This window comes from Protopterus annectens, chromosome 5.part1 (assembly GCF_019279795.1).
Source record: "Protopterus annectens isolate FY-2018-M chromosome 5.part1, PAN1.0, whole genome shotgun sequence".
NCBI classification, from domain to species: domain Eukaryota; kingdom Metazoa; phylum Chordata; order Ceratodontiformes; family Protopteridae; genus Protopterus; species Protopterus annectens.
Genome location: NC_056736.1, coordinates 737718609 through 737739288, shown reverse-complemented (window position 1 = coordinate 737739288; position 20680 = coordinate 737718609). Strand labels below are relative to the sequence as shown.

The following is a 20680-nucleotide window of genomic DNA, read 5'->3' as shown; positions in this document are numbered from 1 at the left end:
TCCATTTTTCTGATTAGGTGATAGGAAGCCAAGTAATGTTTATTACTTAAAACCTAGGTCACCAAAATTTTCTTCAGTGGTCGTGAGAATGTCAGTATCTATAAATATGGTGTTTTAGTTGCTGTCACACCCTGTACAGATGACCAAGACTTCAGCATCTATCTCTGCATCAACAGTCTTAGTTCTACTATTGATGTCTCGACCCTATAGTTGATATCCATTGTCTTGGAACCGAACCTCTTGGTTTCAGCAAAAGCATTCGGGCTGATACTCAGATCTTCGCCATCAGTGCCAACATTGACTCTTACCTTATCAGAACCAGTGATGGAGCCATTAGTATTGATACTGACATACTTGACCCAGGTTGTCTTGAAGACAGTGCAGTTTTCAGTGCTGATGTTGATTCCAAGCCACCAGTCACTGTTGCTGTGTTGTCTTTCCAAGTCATAGCCAGCTTCACTACCGACATTGCTGTCATTAGTCACTACCAGAAAGAGGCCGCCTGTTGAGCCCAATGCTGCACAAGTTAACATACAGAGCAGATAAGCTGAGGTGCTTCCACAGCACCCGAAGGCTATTTGAGCAGAAAACAGAAGGCCTGCCTCACTTTTGTATTCCCCATCTCCTTAAGATTTCCTTGGCAACGAGTAAGAGGAAGCACATACAGGTGCCTACCAATATCAGTGGCTCAACAGGTAGCTCAGTCAGCTTTAGTGCTTAAAGGTTAGAAGGCTCTATTCCTACACCAGGTAATTGCATTCATTTTCCACTACTGGCATTGCATTGCTATATCTGGAAAATGCTGCACTCCACAATGTGGCTACTTTGATATAAGAAGGTCCCATCTACTTGAGTTGGTGGTAGTGGTGGTGGATATAAAAATATCCTGCTGCACTTATCGAGAAGAGTAGAGGAATTTCCTTGGTGTCCTTGCCAAATTTCTCCTAGTCAGTGTAAATACCATCTCGGGTATTCCCTGAAAAGAGGCTACCAGTTTAGTGGGGAGGTAGCTTAGTCAGGAAGGGTTAAATAAATAAATTGCTCATGGCTGGTTTGGATGATACTAATTCCCCCAGCATCCAAAAATTTTCTTTAAAGAGTGTTGAGACTGCATAATTGAGGATTAGTACAGCTCTCAGGCAGATATTGTCCTTCATTTTAATGACATTGCAGGAGGTCAGGATGGTGGCAGGGGTACTGTATGCAGCCAGTGTGGAATAAAGCCTGCATTAAACATTCTTTGTGACCTCATGGCATCCCACCCCAGCCACATCTATGGGATTAACCAACAGTAGAATACTGGCAAAGCAGTGTATGTGATCAGGAAGCAGTAATACCGGTTTGTCTAGCAGTTGCTGCCTCCTTGTCGTTTTCAGCATTGTATGTAAGAATGATACTTTGAGCTATAAAATGAAGGAAACCTTTGAAAATGGTTTATTTGTTAGGCTTGTGATGGTCTGAAGACTGATTGCCTAATACTTTGCTGTGAACTTATGAGGAAGCCACATAAACTACAGCATACACATATCTATTAATTGTTTTAACTTATTTGTAGAGCATCTTTGTCATTCTTTTGTTTTATTTTTTTTCCATCCCAAGCTGACATTGTAGAATTTATCCCCAGTGCTGTCAGCTTCTCAAGTCAAGAACAAACATTCTTTGTATAGCGGAAGGGATGTTTTCTATTCGCTGTACAGTGTGACATTCTGATATATAGATAAACATTCTTGAGTCTTTACTTTATGATGGAACATCTTAAAACAGTAATGTGGAAAATGTTACTTCTGACTTGAAAATCTGACAATGGTTTACAGCTGTGAGTTTATCTTCAGCAGCACAGTTTTTAATGGTGTAACCAAGTTACCGTTGTCTTTTTCCTTTAACACTGACTTAGGTGTGTAGTAGCATCATATGTGAACATCGGCATACCTCTTGTGTTGTTGCATGCTTACGGTTATTCTACTCCCCCCCACCCAGGACAACCAGATAGTCATTCTGTAGAAATTGTTTGAAATGCACTAGAAAGTTCTCATTCTTCATGCTTATTCATAGACTCTTATTAACTCTTGTTTTTGTACTTTTCTTCCCAGTGTTGGACACCATTAGTGAAGATTCTGGTGTAAGGTCCAGTACCTGCAGTAGTTGGCTTCTATTCTGCTTGCATTTTATCCAGTTTCCCTGAAACATTGAAAACAGCCATTCAGGAGCTGTTCTACATATCTAACTTACTGAACTTAACAGTTTCCATCACATTGCACAAAGTGAATACATTTTTCTGCCAAGACAAAAAGCTGCAGAAGTTAGACATAATTGCCAGGATTCATGAAATTTATGGTCCTGCAATAACCCTTTTAACCCAGAGTTGTGCCAGGGTGGTATGGAGCACTGTGATGGAGAACATCTCTGCAGGTCTAGTCGAGTCCTTGTAAAAGTAATTTTTTTTTTTTGTGAAGTTTGTGTTTTTTCTGTGTGTGGCCCTCAGTATTTCAGTTTCCTCCTACGTCTGAAAAACATGCTGCACTAAATGATGGTGGTGTAAGTTTGTGCTGTATTTTAGTATATGGGGCGGCACAGTGGTGCAGCGGTTAACATTGTTGCCTCACAGCAAGAGGTTCTCCAGTTAGATTCTCGGCTGGGGTGCCTTCTGTGTGGAGTTTGCATGTTCTCCCTGTGTTCGCGTGGGTTTCCTCCGGGTACTCCGGTTTCCTCCCACATTCCAAAGACATGCATCTGGAGCATTTCTCCCCGGGCCTCCGCTGAAAACAGGCTCTGTGGAACCTAGTCGGACATTCCCGGTCAACAAATGTTAAATAATAAAAAATAAATGTTTTTAACTCTGCAGACTTACTGGTATCTCCCATCCTGACATTAGACCCCTGTCCAAATCCATACCTGTCAGCAGCAACACATGTCCATGATGTTGTACAAATTTTTGCCTATGATTCCCACACATTCTAATAGCAGTTTGTCTTCTGCACTTCCCCGCTTACATGATGCACATTGTAGCCTGCCAGCAGAGCCGAGTCCTCTGCCTAGCCCACCCAATGTCACAGCAATAGCAGTTACCCCTCCTACACATTTATCTATTCCATTGGTGATCAGAGTTTGCAGACCTCACCCTTATTCTTGTCAGGAGTTTGAGTCATCTGTTTAGTCCCATAGTCTCACCTGACATGTAAAAGGGCACACTCTGTCCCCACACATACCTTGACTAATCCTAGTGCTGAAAAAGTACTGTGCTTACTCACACTGGCATTCTGACAGTAATCATCATCTCCCACTTGGACTTACCACTTCAGTGTCTGCACGCACGTTCTGTGGTATGTCAGCAGCTGGACCCTGTGAGATCCCCAGCCAAGATCCTGACAATGTTCAAAACCCCCTCTGGTGAAACGGTGATTGTTCCACACAAGTCAGTGAGGAGAGACAATATCTCTCTTAAGTCTGTGTTATTCTGTGATACTTATGTGGTGAGTTATCCTTACCCCTTATTCATTCACTTCATTCAGGCATGCCATACCAGCTACTCAGTACAATTTATTCTGTTACTAATATGATCAGTGATTAATTTCATGAATCCATTGCCATTACATATCATTAGATGTTGGGTTAAGTAGAATGCATTAACACCTACTGTACAGCACTTAGCTAGATTCCTACATTTAACTTGTACTGCCCACCAAGTTACTTATTCTTAGCCAGAGTATGCATTCAGCTTGTAAAATTATTCAGGAGTGATACCAAAAATAAAGGTTAGTGGGCTGGGGTAAATTCATCTATCTTTGTGCTGACATTTTGGGAGTCATCAGGATTAATCTGGTGATTTAGTATGATGTGAACTAGCAAAAATGAATGTATAGACATTTTAGGAATATGCTGTCACTGTATACTGTGCTCTTTAAGGGACACTGCATGCATTCAGTTTTTAGATAAACAGGGAATCGAAACTGCTACTGAATGCATTTCATCACACATTAATTATTGTTTTAGTCCTTCTATGTAGGCTGTAATTAACACCTGGACTAAGATCATTTTCCATTTCAGTTTAGTTTGTAGGATCAAGTTGAGGGCTGCTGAGTCATTTTTTATATTAGCTATAAACCTTTTTTGCTTATTGTTCCAACCTTTCATGTTAAAACCAGTTGTGATTTCAAGAAGAGAGCATTTGGATTTCATTACTGCAGTAGCTTCTTATCAGCTGGAATTCCCTGTTTTTTTTATTCATTTTTGTTTTTTTATGGGAGCTCATTACATCTTTGATGTAGCTTGCACTATTCTTGGGGTCCTGCCAGAGCACTAGGAAAAAAAAAATAAAACACATGCCTTTGTGATACATAAACTTTACAGTTTCTTTATGTGGCTATAAATGTAAGAGCAGTGAAAACGTGGATTTTGGGAGACCTATCATGTATACCGTGGTAGATTCAGTCACTGATTTTTAATGCGTATTTTTATGCGTTATGCATTGCCTTGTTTTACGCACAGGTATAATGACCAAAGTAATTTGAATGAAGCAGATTTACGGAGCTTTTCATTTTTTACATTTTCCTCCACACACTGATGTGTTATGTTCCTGTACAGCATTATGCAAATTTAATGCATTTATTATTTTAAGTACATTGACAAAGTGCCTGATTTAATTATTTTTTTATATGTGAGGCAGTATGAAACATAGGTGGGGATGTGTAAATGAGTGCTGCGCTCTTGTGCAGGTCTGTAAGTAGGATGTTCTCTTTGTGGGGTGGGTCATAGCTAAGATGATGTGCTTTAGGAATTGTTTTTGAATCCCCAGACCCTTTGCATAGCTGCTGCTTAGCGCTGTCTGTGTGCGCTATTCATCTGTAAATCACAGCCATAGTTTGTGGTTTTGTCAGAAATTAGGAGAATAAGAGCCTACTTCTGCCAGCAAGGAAGGTTAGTGTAGTTAAGTCCATTTCCTTGTAGACTGTACACAGGCGTTTGTTGTTGTTGTTAGACCACACATGCCAAACATGTTGAAATCTTGAGACTGGTACTGTAGTAAAGGGAGGAAGAGACATTATTCCATAAGTATCATTCCTTGAGTATGCAGTCAGAATAATGTCCATTCTGTGAGTTATACAGTTAACTCTAGCAAAATGGTACAGACTCTTCAATAACTGTCAGTAGTTTATTTTATTTTATGTACTTATCTAGTCATGTGTCTGTAGACCTCTTTCAGTCCCAGATCAGACCAGGATGCACAGTGATAACCGTCTTTAAATAGCATAAGAAACTTGACAGACTACCCCACTGGCAAATAGTGTTGGCTGAAAAGCTCACTTCAGAGCTGATCTTTTTGTTAGTGAAATGTTAGACAAGTCACATCAGCAAAACGAAATACTTGGAAGGCACAGTCCAAGTGATGAAACATCAACGTGAAAATTGTCAGAATAGCCCGTAAAATGAGTTACTATCAAAATAACATATGCAAGCTGATGTGTTGTCAAATATTATACTGCTAAAATAAAACATTAGCAAATATCAGAGCAGTAGAATGATGCAATCGCAAAATGAAACCGTGGCATGACATACTAGAATTGACAAAATGTTTATGTGAAATGCTATTAGAATAGGTGTAAAAAAGCAAATACAGTTAAAATAACCCAGAAAGATACAAGTCCCCTGGAAGAACTGATTGCAAGATGGTGTGTAAGCAAATGCACCATTTAAAGTGAATTTAATGGGATGTTGCTAAACCTCACTCATTTAAAATAGTAACAGCAACTGTTCTTGGTCACCTCTAAGCAAGGGCATCCTACGTACTCTGAGACAACCCTTCTTATAAAAAGTAAGACAAAAATATGAATATTTTAACAATTACATCATTACATTTATTTAGGGATACTTTTGAAGGCAGTTGTAAATAGATGCCTGCTTGCTTGTTTGCTTCTTGTGTAACACTATCTGTGAAATTGGCATGGTGGCTCTCCAGGGATTTTTATGAGCCATTTTCTTTCTAAGCTGTTGTATTTAATTTGTTACTTTTTGCACTACGCACTTCTTAACGAGCAGTGGCATCTCTTATTTACTCATTGTCAAGAAATGTACCTTTAGTATGTAGACTTTTTTTTTTGTTCCATCATAAAGCATAGAATCATTGTCTTGTTTGCACCACAAAGCAGCGGTTTTATTTCTTAAACTTTTCCTTCTGCCGACATAGTAATATGCGAAGCTGCAGTTTAAAATACCAGGGGTATTGGTTTATACCTTTGTTGCAGTTCTTTCAAGTCAGAATAACGAAACTTTATTTTTATTATTTATACATTTAGCACAGATTGCTTATGTACATATTAAAAATGGTATTGCATGCCGTGCTGCTTTAAACTAAGATAATTAGTATTTATGTCTGTATAATTTATGGGAATCAGGGCACTGAACACTGTAACTAGGAAAATAGATTTATTGATGTTAGAGTAATGTTTGGAGTTTTTTCTTAACATGCTTTTTTGCTGATGTGTTTTCGTACATTTGTGTAACTGTTTATATTACACATCACAGAGATATATTTCTAATTATTCTTAGTACTGATTGTGCGCTATAGCCCAGTATATTTTGCTAGTATTTTCAGAGTTGTGCAGTGACCAGTGGGAATGTACCCAATGTTTATAATTAAAATGCCATGCTGCATGTGGGATATAAGTTAAATATATTGGGGATGTGTGCTTCATGGGTCGGAACTGTGACGAACAGATCAGCACTCCTGATTGTCCTAATATTATTCTGCTAATCCTCACTAACTGCAGGGTCTTGGGGTTTGGCCTGATAAACTTATACTCGGGCAAACCTTGATTGAACCCAAAGGTGCTTTGAATGCACCTCTCTTCAGTTTGCTTTAACGTATATGCCGTGTTCTGTGACTGTGCAGGTTGTGACATTCCATTTTAAAGAGTTATGGCAGAGTTTGTCATAGTACAGAACTATAACAAAAATCTTGTGTCTGGCTTTGGCAATCCTGATTTTTTTTTTCTCTCCATTCTAAAAAAATGACTTGCACATTTATGCAGACACACACACACATATATATTTTTATGGGTCTACTTCAGTCAACCGAAACTTCATTTACCCAACTTTCAGATAGCCGAGGTGAAAAGGCCAACAACTGCAGAACACCGACTTACCACTCCAGTTAAGTAACCGCTTGGCCATCCTGTTGAACATTGCCCCTTACCCCCTGCTGTAGTGCGATCTCGGAGTTGGTATATTTAGTTAGGGAGCGTGGGGGGTGCACTCCCTCCACATGGGTGGGTTTACTTTCCTTCGGTTTTACTATTTTTTGAAGATGGCCAAACAGTTACTTACCTGGAGTGAGAAGTCTGTGTTCCAGGATATCTGTGTTCTGCAGTTGTCAGCCTTTTCAACCTGGCTATCTGAAAGTCAGGTAAGTGAACTTGTCTACTGAAGTAGATCCATATATATTTTGTTTGTTTGTTTAGTACGGCAATCTTGAAACACAGTTTTGAAAATCAAAATACTAAGACCATAATATTGAAAAGACCAAAATGCTGAAGACCACTAAAATCCTGAATACAAAATCTCTTTACCGGTATAGACCCAGGAATGACTGCTAACATCGGTCATGTAGGGGTGTGGCTTCAGAAACGATTACTAACATAGATCTTGCAGGGAATCAAGTCCAGAAGTTTGATATTGTGGTCTTTAACTTTTTGTCCTTTCAATATTATGGTCTCAGGATTTTGATTTTCAAGATACTGTGTTTCAAGACTTTCACCCCTATAGATATGTATGTATGTGTATATATATATATATATATATATATATATATATAAAATGTGTGTGTGTGTGTGTGTGTGTGTGTGTATATATATATATATATATATATATATATATATATATATATATATATATATAATGTATATATGTGTGTGTATGTGTGTGTGTATATATATATATATATATATATATATATATATATATATGGGTCTATGTTGATTTATTGAAAGACTACTTACCCAAATTCAGTTTCACAGAGAAGACTTAAAAAAATTACAAAACCAAAACTACGAAGAACCAACGTTCTTTCACCAGGAAATGAACCACTTGGCAAACAGGATGAACAAACCCACACCACCCCCAAATAAATATACCAACTCCGAGATTCCAGTACAGTGGAGAAAAGTGCAGAGTTCATTCTGGTGGTCAAGTGGTTTGTTTCCCTGTGAAAGAATGTTGGTTCTTCGTGATTTTGGTTTTGTAACATTTCGTTGATGTCGTCTTAGTGAAAGTGAATTTGGATACGTGGTCTTTCGATAAATCAAAGTAGACCCATATATATATATATATATATATATATATATATATATATATATATATATATATATGTGTGTGTGTATATATAATATATGCATGCACGCATACTAGTGTTGTATCCCCTTTGTTAGCAGATAGGTTTTACCATTATCTGTTTTACATTCACATGGCTATTTTTGCTGTGTACATATTTCAGTTTGCACATATAATTACCAGCAGAATCTTACTGAGATGGTAGTTAAAACTGTATTTGAGAGCACTATACAAAACCGATATTTAACCTATAAGGCTTCATGTTTTCTTGTTGTTTAACTGTATTAATGAAATGTAAAATACCCCATCTGATGTAAATAAACAGAGCATTCCAGTGATGTACTTCATTACACCTTTGGCATTTTTAAGTTTAAGTAGAACTCTGAATTCCTCATTATGTAAGACTGTATGTTACCCATCTGCCACTGACTACAGTCACATTTGTATTTTGTTGCAGCGCTCTTTAAGCCATCCATTTGTTTTGCATAATATAATAATGAATAACAATAATATATGCATATTTCTTTTATATGGTTTAATATCAAATACAGCAGTGTCATAAGGAGGATCTGCTTAGCTTTTTGTTATTTTGTTATGCTGTTTCTACCAAGCTTTTGTTTAATAATCTTGTTATAGTTTTTGTATTGTTTAGTATTTAAATACCATAAAGTATGCTAAATAAAATGACTGTATGTTCATAGGTTCATAGGTTCATACTAGGCTATCTGCCCTGGGGCAATTATAAGCCTAGCCCGATTCTGTATGGCTTACGCCACCCCTTGATTTGAGTATACTGTGCCCTTTTTAAGGTTTAGTTTACTGTGCCTCTGTCTAATAGTGACACGGGAGTAATCCCTGGGACAAACCTATGATTCCCCCATCCACTTATCGAGATTCTTCTTGAAGAGATTCAGTGAGGTGCTCTGCCTCACATGAACTGGAATTCTATTCCAGAGCGAAGGGAGCCTCTGGGTTATGAACCTGTCCCTCCAGCAAGTTCTATTTATTTCTGTGCTGAGGTTCAAGTCCCTCGAGTGTGTGGCTGTAAGGGATTTAGATTTACTGAGGTGGAGCATGTCCATTAATTCTGGATTTGACATAGCTTTGTATGTCAGGCATAGATCGCCTCGAAGTAGGCGGTATGCAACTGAGTAGAGCTGGAGTTTTTTTAACCGAGCAGCATATGGCATCTGTTTGAGACCCTTGATCCTCTTACCTCCATGTTTTTTTTCCTATGCACTTGTTGATTCTTTATTATATGCCTTAAAGTTGTTACACTAGCCATTTGTAGCTTTTCTCCCCAGGTCTCCATGGATGCACACTGTATTTATCCAGCCTAGTAAATGAGGTTTAACACTTTTAAGTTGTACTGTTAATTTTTTTTTATTTATTCTCGAACATTTTTAGCACAGACATGCACTGTAAATATGATTGCAGACCAGTCTGATCTGTTCTGTTTTGTGCTGATGCATTTCTCTGTGATCGTTTAGAAGCCATGACACAGAGGCAGTGAGAGCAGTGACTAAATGGGGGGAAATAGATAAGTGGTGAAAGCAATCCTGTAACTGAGTCTGTGCTACAGAAACATAGCTTTTTAACATGTAGATAGTTTAACTGTTGCAATGTAGCAAATTTCCTTTTAGAGGTCATTGCCACTAATCTGGTAATTGTTTAACTGTAGACCTCTGTTAGATTCCCATACATACCTCTCAACTGTCCAGATTTTTGTCTCATATTTCTGGTCTTTTCTATATAAAATTTTAGTTTTTTTATGGCAAATCAGTGAGGATTGAATTCCCGACAAACCAAGAAAAATAAAAACTGTACAGAACCAAAGATGAACAAAAGCCTTCCAGTCGTTCTCCGATAAATAAATAAATCAATAAAATGACATAAACTCTCCAGGAACGTAAATTACACTCCACACGTTATTTTTAAGCTTAAAACATCCAGCTTTTCGTCAGTTTATGAAAACCAACGTCCTCAGAACGGAAACCACGTCATGAACATTCAAAACCTTACTTATAGTTTTATATCCCCTCACTTGATTTTATGTGACAAAAAAACATACTATTACAATTCATAAAAAAACATCGGATAGGTTCAAGACGTAATACCAGGAACAAATAGAATGAAAACTGTAAGCTGGCAGGATTGAATTCCCTAAATAATGATAAATACCTCACAGGACATTTCACTCGGATTTGGTTTTGTTGTCTCCTGACTTGCATGATTGACATCCCAGTCGTGATGTCGTATGCAGATGATGGTTGTGCAGAGTTGACAGTGACCTGATGTGTATGACTAACCCCTTTCCTGAATGTAGTTTGATCTCAGAGTCGGTGTATATATAATTTTGGGGTGTGGGGGTACAAGTGGTCACAACTCCCCCAAAATGAAAAACGCTAAATACAAGAAGTAATTTACTGCCTCCTCGTTGAATATTCATATGGACGGTGAATCCATCTTCATGAATAATCAGGGATAAGGCAGGACTTGCTACTGCGCATCCTGCGAGGTATTCTCATACAGGAATTACCCATCTGAGTTTCAGAATTCATAACCTTCAGAAAATGCATGGTAACACAAGGTCTTTTATTCTAGCAACATTCTAAGTTTAGAATAGCAATATTTAAAATCTGTCCCAATATTTGAAGCTTTGTCAAGATTTTTTGTGCTAACAAGTTGAAATCTGTGTTCTCATAGCTTTTGTTTTCATACTCTTTAAAGTTCAAATCAGGTTACCCTTGAAAATGCACTTTTGTTTTGTGAACTTTTCCAGTCAATAAAAGCTAAATGAATAATCAGCAGTGGATTTCGAGGAAAATTCCAGTGACACTGTTGGGGTAGTTCTCCATTAGTATTTCACAGTATATTTCACAAGACCAATCTTAAGAAATCCCTCTGTAATAACTGTGTAGTCACAGAGTCATTGTATGCTGAAGCATAAACCCAGGTAGTATATTGGGCAGGATTTACAGTAAAGCAAGTGGATCTCTCTATTTTTGTCCCACATATAATAGCAGTTTTCTCTGTTTGTTTATTATACACTGCACCCCAAAACCTTGTGGCTACATTTTGACATATATTGGTCCCTGAATAGAAGATGGCAGTAGTCTGCTTTGAGTTTGTCCTGTGTAGTTAGGTCATACTCCACTTGTACATTATGATGAGGTAGCTTCCCTTCTCATTTAGTATTCTAACCAGACGTGGACAGTAAACAAGAGTCCATTTGCTGTAGCTTTGTATTTTATATAAAATTCACAGTAGCTGCTATACTTAGATGTCTAATGGGTTAAAGTATGAACATTTTAGAGATTTGCACTACTAGAAATAACATTTTTGAGGCTTCATGTTAATGCTGTCTGATGACAACAAAATTTCTACTGTAGTAAAGGCGATTATTTTGCTTGTAAGAGACTCTGATTTTTGGTATAGTACCACCCCCTGTATATATAGATCCCATTGCTATAAGTGTTAAAGATAAAGTTTGCTTCCTTCCTTGATGCATATTGGTAAGGTGCCTTTAATTGTCTCCAGTGTAATTTCCCAATAGATATCTTTAAGCTAAAGACTTCTTTTGTCTCAGAAAATGTATGCTAATTCAAGCTGTTTTATTTTACCTTTTAAACTCAGTGTTAATAACTTAAAATGTGTCTTATTTGGAACCTTTATTCTTGATTATTTCTGGAAGTAAGAAGATGACAGCTTTGTCTCAAAGCATGCTTTTTTTTTTTTATTTTGGAGGGGAGGGGGGCAAGCTCTCCATGAGGCTACAGCCTCCAAACTTTTATAGATGCAGACTGCATTAGAGCTGAAAAGACTTGCATTGAATTTACTTCACAATAATTGCACTCACGGAAACTGCTGCTGTCATACTACTGACTGGCTGCCATTTTATATATTTGTGTGTGTTTTGTATTTGTGCAGGGCTGACCCTAGCAACTGTGGGAACATGTTTAGCAGAGGAGAGAAAAGAAATCTGTCCCCAATCTGGCAATTTTCATTAAAAGACCAAGCTAGGTCCATTCATTCCAATCTTTGCTCCTTACATCTTAGTTAATGAGCAAAAAAAAAACAAACTCTTTTTTTGCTTTTAAACTGTAACAGATTGCTTGCTACATTTTTAAAAGCATCTGCTACAGTTTGTCACACGCAGACAGCTAAAGAGCTTCACTTGTGAGTGCAAATTAAGTGCCACCATTCATGACTGACCGTAATTCACTGAAAAATGTCCTTTCCTCAAAGTGTAGGGTCGTCTTTTGGTGTGAGGCCCTGTTGTGCCCAATCAATCCTGTCAGCCTACAGCCACCCCTCTGTGCCCATGCGAGTCTGTTTTTCTATCTGTCATATGTAACGCACTGTATTTATCCTTTGCCCTTGTGACCTAGGTTGTGTCTGAAGAGTGCCCACAGATAAGCCCACTTACCTCAGGTAGCAAATTATAAATATGTGTTCCATTGGGAGTAAATCTCATTAGAACTCAAATGGAATTCATAAATTCTCACGTAATGCAGATGAGTTAGTTACCCAGGTCTTTGTGCCAGTTGAGTTGTAACACACACACACACACACACACATTTTAGTGAACATACAGTTACACTAAGCACAACTGACCACAGTGACCAAATTAGACTCACCAGCTATGACGGTTTAGTACTCTGCGAACAAAAAGCTACAGACTCTCTTTAGAGGATTCCAGAAGACATCACTTTAAAAGTACAATAATTATCCACCACAAAATACATTTTCTTACTAGGTGTGGCACCTTCTACTAGTCACTAGCCCATCTCCCCAAGGACAGTGCAACTAAATTTTTCAGTGGTAGGAATGCTGTTCATTTATGTAGGTCAATACTCTCACGTCTTAGATGAAAAAAAATCAAAACTACTATATGTAAAAACACATGACATGATAGTAGTTAGAGGTGGGAATTTCATGGTTTTGATTAGACCCCATGGCCTGATGATTTAATACTTTGGTTTGACCCTCAGGATCAAACCTGGCCAATGGGGGAGTAAATACAGCCATGACTCCCACCACTACTACAGATACTGTTGCTGTAACACTGCAGATATATTGGCAGTAACAATTTTAGTATTATGTAATCCTGTTGTACTAAATTAATCACGTTTATTCATACTGTGGTCATGTTAAATTTTATATTGTATAGGTACAGCTTTGTTGTAGATTGAATGTATAGAATGCTAAAACCATATCCAGTTCAGAGCTTCAGTACTCGAACTTTTGGCAGCAAGCACAAACAATAACATTTTTGTTTCTTAATTTGTATAATTAAAATACATTCAGTAAAATACTGCGGTGGTGGTGCAGTGGTAGCGTTGTCACCTCACAGTTAGACGTTGCCCATTTGATTCTCAGTTAGAGCGTCTTCTGTGTGGCGACATGCGTGAATGGGCGTTCCTTCGTTGAAGGTTGTGTGTTAGGCTCGGCAAGCCAGCACGTAAAACTCTACTGCCAATCATTAGCGGACCGGAGTTCTGCTGTGGCAACCCCTAACCAGGAAAAGCCAAAAGACACAAAATACATTCAGTACAACAGGTATTTTAACCTGCGACACTTAATGTAAAGACTGGTTTCTGTCTTAGATTTAGGCAGTAACAGAGCAAGTGTCCCTGCTTTGGTTATTACAGACATGTTTCTGTTTTTACAGACCTTAATTGACTACTGTATGATGCATATACATGATATTTAAATAAAACTGTATCAGGCAGTGCCATTAATCAGACAATACAAATTTTTACACAGAAGACAAGTTATTTTGGGAGTAAGTCTGTTCATTTTTAGGTTGTGTAGACAGTGCCATGTTTTAAAATGTGTTGGTTGCATAAGGCAAATATTTAACTTTTTTTCAGAGAAGGAAATAAAGATAATTATGTTCTAGCTGCTGACTGCAACGAGTTGTCACCAGAATCCTACCAGTGAAATTGTTGAGTTGTCAGGATGGTAGTATGAGTATTTTTAAGACTGCTCCTACAAATGTTTAATTTCAGAATTTGTTTGAAAATCCCAACATAGTAACAGCATTCTGCATTTTCTTAGTTTGTCAGTGTTGTACAAACAGATATTGTCACTGAGTTTGTATTTCCTCTGCTTTAGCATGTTTTTTAGGAGAGAGATGGAGTATGCTTTGAATATCACCACAAAGCGACTGCTAGGCTTTAAAAAGGCAGAAGTGTAGCTCCTTGGCAACATTTTTCTCTCTACATATGCATGACTTGAGGAAATACTGAGTGATAATACAGTCAGTATTTTGTTCATTAGGGAAATTACAGAGACTGTAAACTGTGGAAATCTTCAGCTTGAATTAATGTGTGTTTGAGAGGAATATTTTCTGTCCGGAAGAAATTCTCTGTAGGCATCCATCCAGTGGTCTTGTAAATTATGAATGGTATGTATTTGTTATCTGCATGTGTAATTGTTGATTTTTGTCAGATTTGTCATGTAATACTACTTTGCTTTTTTCTTTAGAGCCTGTTTTAAACGCTTGAGTATCCATTAGGTGATAAAACTCAAATTAATCACGTTGATCTTAAGACTCGTGCAGTTGTGAATAGCTAATCGATTAAAGGGACTATGTCTGTAAATGAGCTTCCTAACATTCACCTTTATTTTACTTAACTGGATCCTTTAAAATCTGATAAAATTGTAAAGCACTGGCAGCTTACAACTTGTTCTGTCTCAGAACACAATGAAGTAAAATATGTTTAGCAGATCAGGACAGAAAGGGATTTTATCTTGTGCTAACAAGGTGTCATGAGTACTTCGACAACATGTTATTGTATGTTCTGGGAACTGAGATTTGCAACACTTTGCTGTTTTATACCTATATCTTAATTTTTCATATTTGTTATATGGCGCTTGTGAATGTTCCAAAGACAACAATTGCAACCAGATTTGATTAAGTTTTATACAGATTTTCTGTTAGAAATTTTTACCTCAGTGTTAGAATATTGTTGAATCGGATTTGTCTGATTTACATGCACATTTTATGTTAGCGCAGCTTCCTATTTGTAGTTAGGATACAAATAGTACTGATGAATTGCATATAGTTTGGTGTGTATTATTCCAGAACCATTTCATGAAATACGTTTAATGTATTTCCACTCCTATATGTGTGTATGTATAAGTGCTAAAGGGATAATTTTCTTAATTTTTTTTTTTGAGATTGGGATGAACATTACAGTCAAGAGGTATAAAACCAATGGCAAAGCTTATAAGTTCATATTCACTCGCATCTCATAAAAAAGTATTAGAGGTTGTGCAATAAGTCATTACAATAAATTTGTAAAGAACAGGTTTAGATGGTTGGTGCTAGCCTGTGGTTTAAATCTGCATTTTGTGTAGCAAAACCATGTTTTATAAAGAGCAGAACATGTAGCAAAAACTATAGATGTGCCTAAAAATGCTAACGACAATTGAAAAGACTGTATCGGTAATGTGTCCTGTGACACTTGAGACAAATTGATGACTGGGCAGCCATGTTCTAGAAGGTTCTATACAGCACGCTGTGTTGTTGCAAATGGAAAATGACGTCACTGAAAAAATATATATATAATTATTGAAAGTTTTATTGTAATTAGCATGTCTGAAAATATGCTGCTTATATCATTACATAACTCCCATTGTTTAAGTTTGTCATTGTCACTTATTCACTTTCTTGTGATGTAATATTGAATGTGGCATCATAAGCTGACATATTTCTGTATTCTGTATAACGAGACCTGCAGCTGACTCTGCTGTGGTAGTACCTCTTGCTACTATTAACAAAACTCTTCAGGAATCCGATCTTGTTAGATCTGTTACCAGATCTTCCATTTGTGTGTGTCCTGAAGCCTTAATGTGTGGCTGATATGTCTTAACAATTTATAAAGTTTGCTTTTTCAGTGGCTGGTATGTCCTAACCATTTAGAAAGCTAAAATAAATTTTCAGTCCCCTGTAAAACGCATGTCCTTTGGGCAGAGGCACGGTAGTTAATTTCTACTTGCCATCTTTGCAGTAAAAAAAAATCTGTGGTAATATAAATATTATTGAAACAATGCAAGCTTTTTTGTGCATCTTTAATATATATCCTGATCAATATGTGCCACTTTTTTATATGTAAGAACAGTTATAGTACATTACATGTAACCAACATTACTCTTACTGGCATGTAAAATAACCTTGAAGTGTAATGTTCAAGCTGTAGATAGTTAATTCTGTTCCATTTACTGTGCTGTTTGCAAAATGACAGTTAAAAACGCTTTGTATATTATTCTAACAATTGATCAGTCTCATTCTGGGAAGTAATCGCCATATCAATTGTATAAAGATTTTATAATGGCACAGGAACTATTTTCTGTGATTATTTGGAGAAGTTTCCAAAGGTATTGTTAAGAAAGGTATATAACTGTGTTTAACTGAGACTGGAAATTAACACACAAGACATAACTTTGTTGGAAAGGGACAATGCATTCTTTGAAAACTGTGCCTGCAGCTTTGATGACTGTAGTAATAGTCTCCTTTGTATTAAAAAAATAAATAAATAAATTATATATGTATATATATATATATATATATATATATATATATATATATATATATATATATATATATATAGTTTAAGTGGTTGTTAATAAGGTAAAGGACATAGTTTTGTGCCCATATCCTCAATATTTACTGTTTCTTGTATATTATAATCCCATCATTTGCACAGATTTCATGGATTTTGTTAGGGACATGAATATGCATTATTAACTCCCATTTTCCCTCATTTGTGCCTGTAAAATTGTACCACATACAGATAATATGCTGCCTGCTTTATAGTTTGATAAACTTTAGTCTGTTAGTGTTATGGGTGCTAATGTTTTCTTTTTTTTTCCTCAAATGCCTTTATTTAATTGTCACTTGTGACATAGGCAAATTTACATTCATATAAAAGTAATCAAACTATATTAACATAACAAACATTATACTTAACATATATTGTTGTATATATCATATAACCTAAGCAATATTACATAAATTATTTGATTACTGCCTTTTTTAAACTAGTAACATCTTTATTAAATCGTCAGTAACTACATAGGCAATCATACATTTATAGAAATGAAAACAAACCACATCAACACAATCCTCGTTGCAAGCATTTTACATTACAAACCATACTGACATACTCCCAGTTGCAAACATTATACATCATTTATAATCTACCCAATATTTCTTAAATGCTAATGTGTTGATATATTGTACAAATTAAGTGAATGCCTTTTATTTGTGTAAATATAAATTCCTGACACAAAAGTAGCCAATATTTTGTTGATTTCAGAAGGATTTAACTTGAACAAGAAATGCCTGTATTATTTTAGAGTTGCTTCACATGTGTGTGTTTTGCTAAGCATCGTTTGTGTATTGATCGGAATTAATTTGTTTTAGGCCTGGTGTGTATGAAATCGAGTACTTCAGTGGTTGAACTAGTCATGCTGCTGTGTTCTCAGGTAAGATGTTTAGTTGATTTTCACGTCTGCAGAATGTGCTGTCTTTCATACGTGTGTGAATCTATGTACAACATGTGTAATTTTTACAAACACATCTATATCTGTACAAAATGTGTAATTTTTATAAACACATGCATACATATATTACTTGTAGGGCATTTACATTATTAAGCATACTTTAAGGTAAGAATATTATGACATTAGCCAGAAATGTGGACTGCTTTTCAATAAAATGATTAATGGCATCTTCCTATATTGTTTGGTACAACAGTTTAGCTTTCACAGTTTTAATGTAATCTTGTTAAGATATGAACACCAAAGTTTGTACTGAGATTTATAAACCAGGTAAGAGTTGTAATAAAAATATATTTCATAAACTATCCACCTGTGTAGAGAGGTAAATGTTGCTTGGAATATTGATGCATTATTTAAGTACTGCTGAAGCTGGCATTTAAAAAATAATAATTGTCTCTTAAAATATCATGTGGCATCTCTCTCACTCTCTCTCTCTCTCTATATATATATATATATATATATATATATATATATATATATATATATATATTACATGCTTTTTAAGTCTTAATTGTTATTTTAAATTGCTTTTAATTGCATTTAGAGTTATTTGTGATGTATATATGGGTGGAGCTGTGTAATGACCATTGTCTGATGAAGCAGCTTGACTGTGAAAGCGCTCACCATTACTATTTGTTACAGTCTGTTCATTAAAGTCTTTTATTAAGTTACTCATTGCCGTGGTTCAGTGCTCACTATATATTTTTTACATTCATATTGGTTTATTGCTTGAGCACTGTTTATCCACACAGCCTAGCTTTTTTCTTGTGTGTGTATATCTATATCTATATATATATATATATATATATATATATCTATCTGTGTGTGTGTGTGTGTGTGTACGTGTGTAAGTTCTGCTTTCTGAATGCAAGCGGCCTTAGTTAAATTGTATGGATAACAAAGGGAGTTAGTCTTTGGGTGCCTTATCCATGAACTGTACAAAAACTGCCTCATTTCAGGCAGAATCTAGGGAGCACAAGAGTAGTTTTCACCAGTTCATGATTAGCTAGGTTTTGCTAAAAGATATTTACTGACTGGTCTTGGTACTGTAGTATTGGATGAATGTACAGGTCAAGTCGTGCTGTTTGGGTATTTGTTATAAAAACACTTTGAAAAATAATCTCAGAGAAGATGCTTCCATTTGAGGGACATTATGATTTATACACACACTGATGTAATTAGCAGTTACAGATATCTGTTACATCATGTTTCCCTCTGCATACCTGAAGTCATATGTACCATTCATACAACTGGCATCTCTCTTGTTTTGCTCCTTAATGTAAGACACTGCAGCGGTACTCTTTCCCAGATATTTTTACTGGTGATCAGATGCATACCCCGAGCACCATGTTATTCAGAACACAGTATTAGCACTCTGGTTACCATGTCTGTCTGTCAGAGGTACCACTTTGCGAAGCAGAGCTAATGAGAGCATTTACAAAATTAAATATGGTCATCAACAACATACAAAGACGGCATATATTTGCAAACATACCTGTAGCTTTTCAGTCCATACGTTATGCTTCTTCAGAGCCATGTGCATAAGGAAGCCATTATGTTCTGCCGCTTTTCCTCATGGCCTAGGTAATTATTGTTTAGGAAGAGCTTAGAGGAAAAATGCATTGTTATCAGGAATCCTCTCTGGAGTTTAGACTTCATACTGTCTCCTGCAGGGCACTGCTTTAATCTGCTCTTTAACAGTTATGACTGTAGGAAAATTCCAAGAGTTTCTTTATGGTCTGTGCTTCATTTCATGCTGTTTTTATAGCTTTGCAGCCTTTAAACATTGTGCTTGCAGCATGGATAAATAACTCAAAGTTATGCTTCCTTAGCCCCTGGGATTACTGCTCTAGGCAAAGGTAAAGTGTGATGTAATGTATGGGTCCGGTTTCTTTGATGCACTCTTCGTGCAGTCATAGATCTGACCTTACTGATTTGCTGGCTCCAGAAATTTGTGCCATTAAGGACTCGAGAGATGAAACTTTGCCTCATATATTGATCCTGAGGAAGAGTTTGAAACTCGATCCCTTTTTGCTTGGCCCTCAGTATAGCTGTGCTCCATGGTTAAAAAGGCTTGTGGAGTATGTTTGCACACTGATAAGAGTTTGAGGGGAGGGAAAGTTTTTTGGGGTACTGCTTTTCCTGTAAATAAAGAATGTAATTTATGTGTATTGCATATGTTTTATTTTAAGTTAATAAAACAGCAGCATAGGTTTCGTCTCTGAAGAAAACACAACTTCAGATACCCTATATGGAAAACATTGTGGTTGTAGCTGTTTACTTCATTTTAAATTTGACATTAATGTGTTCTAAAGTGATAAAAATATCATTTGCATGAAAGTCATTCTTCAGATATGTGTATGTATGTTATACTTGTACAGAGAAAGTGCAAATAATATATCGATATAGATAGATGTTGCCACATACACACCACAATTTTGTACCATGGTGTAGTTAGTTAATGGTGTTGCTTCTCGGGCACATGGGTCCAGGATTCAGTTCTGGCAGCCTGTTGCTGTCCATGTAGAACTTGCTGGTTCTCTTTCTATCTGCTTATACTTTCATGTAATAAATAGGTTGGTGATTAAAACCAGCTTTCCTCTCTTGTTCAGAGTCAACTAATTATTCAGGTGCTCTAAGTTTCTCCCGTTTTCAAAAATCATGCTGCATAGTTTGATGTGGCTACTGCATAAAAACATTGATTTGTATTGTGAAAGTTTTTCTTCCTGAGACACCCATATGAAGGTGCTTTTGTCTCATTGAAATTGTGTTAGATGGGAAAGAA

General features: G+C 36.5%; 1 protein-coding gene across 1 annotated transcript in view; it reads left to right on the top strand.

Moving 5' to 3' along the window:
• NBEA (neurobeachin) overlaps positions 1 to 20680 on the top strand; it is a 4581458-nt gene that overhangs the window by 2676089 nt on the left and 1884689 nt on the right. Inside the window, exon 40 of the mRNA XM_044072852.1 lies at positions 17759 to 17820. Within this exon, the coding sequence (XP_043928787.1) occupies positions 17759 to 17820 (62 nt within the window). The remainder of the gene's footprint in view (positions 1 to 17758; positions 17821 to 20680) is intronic.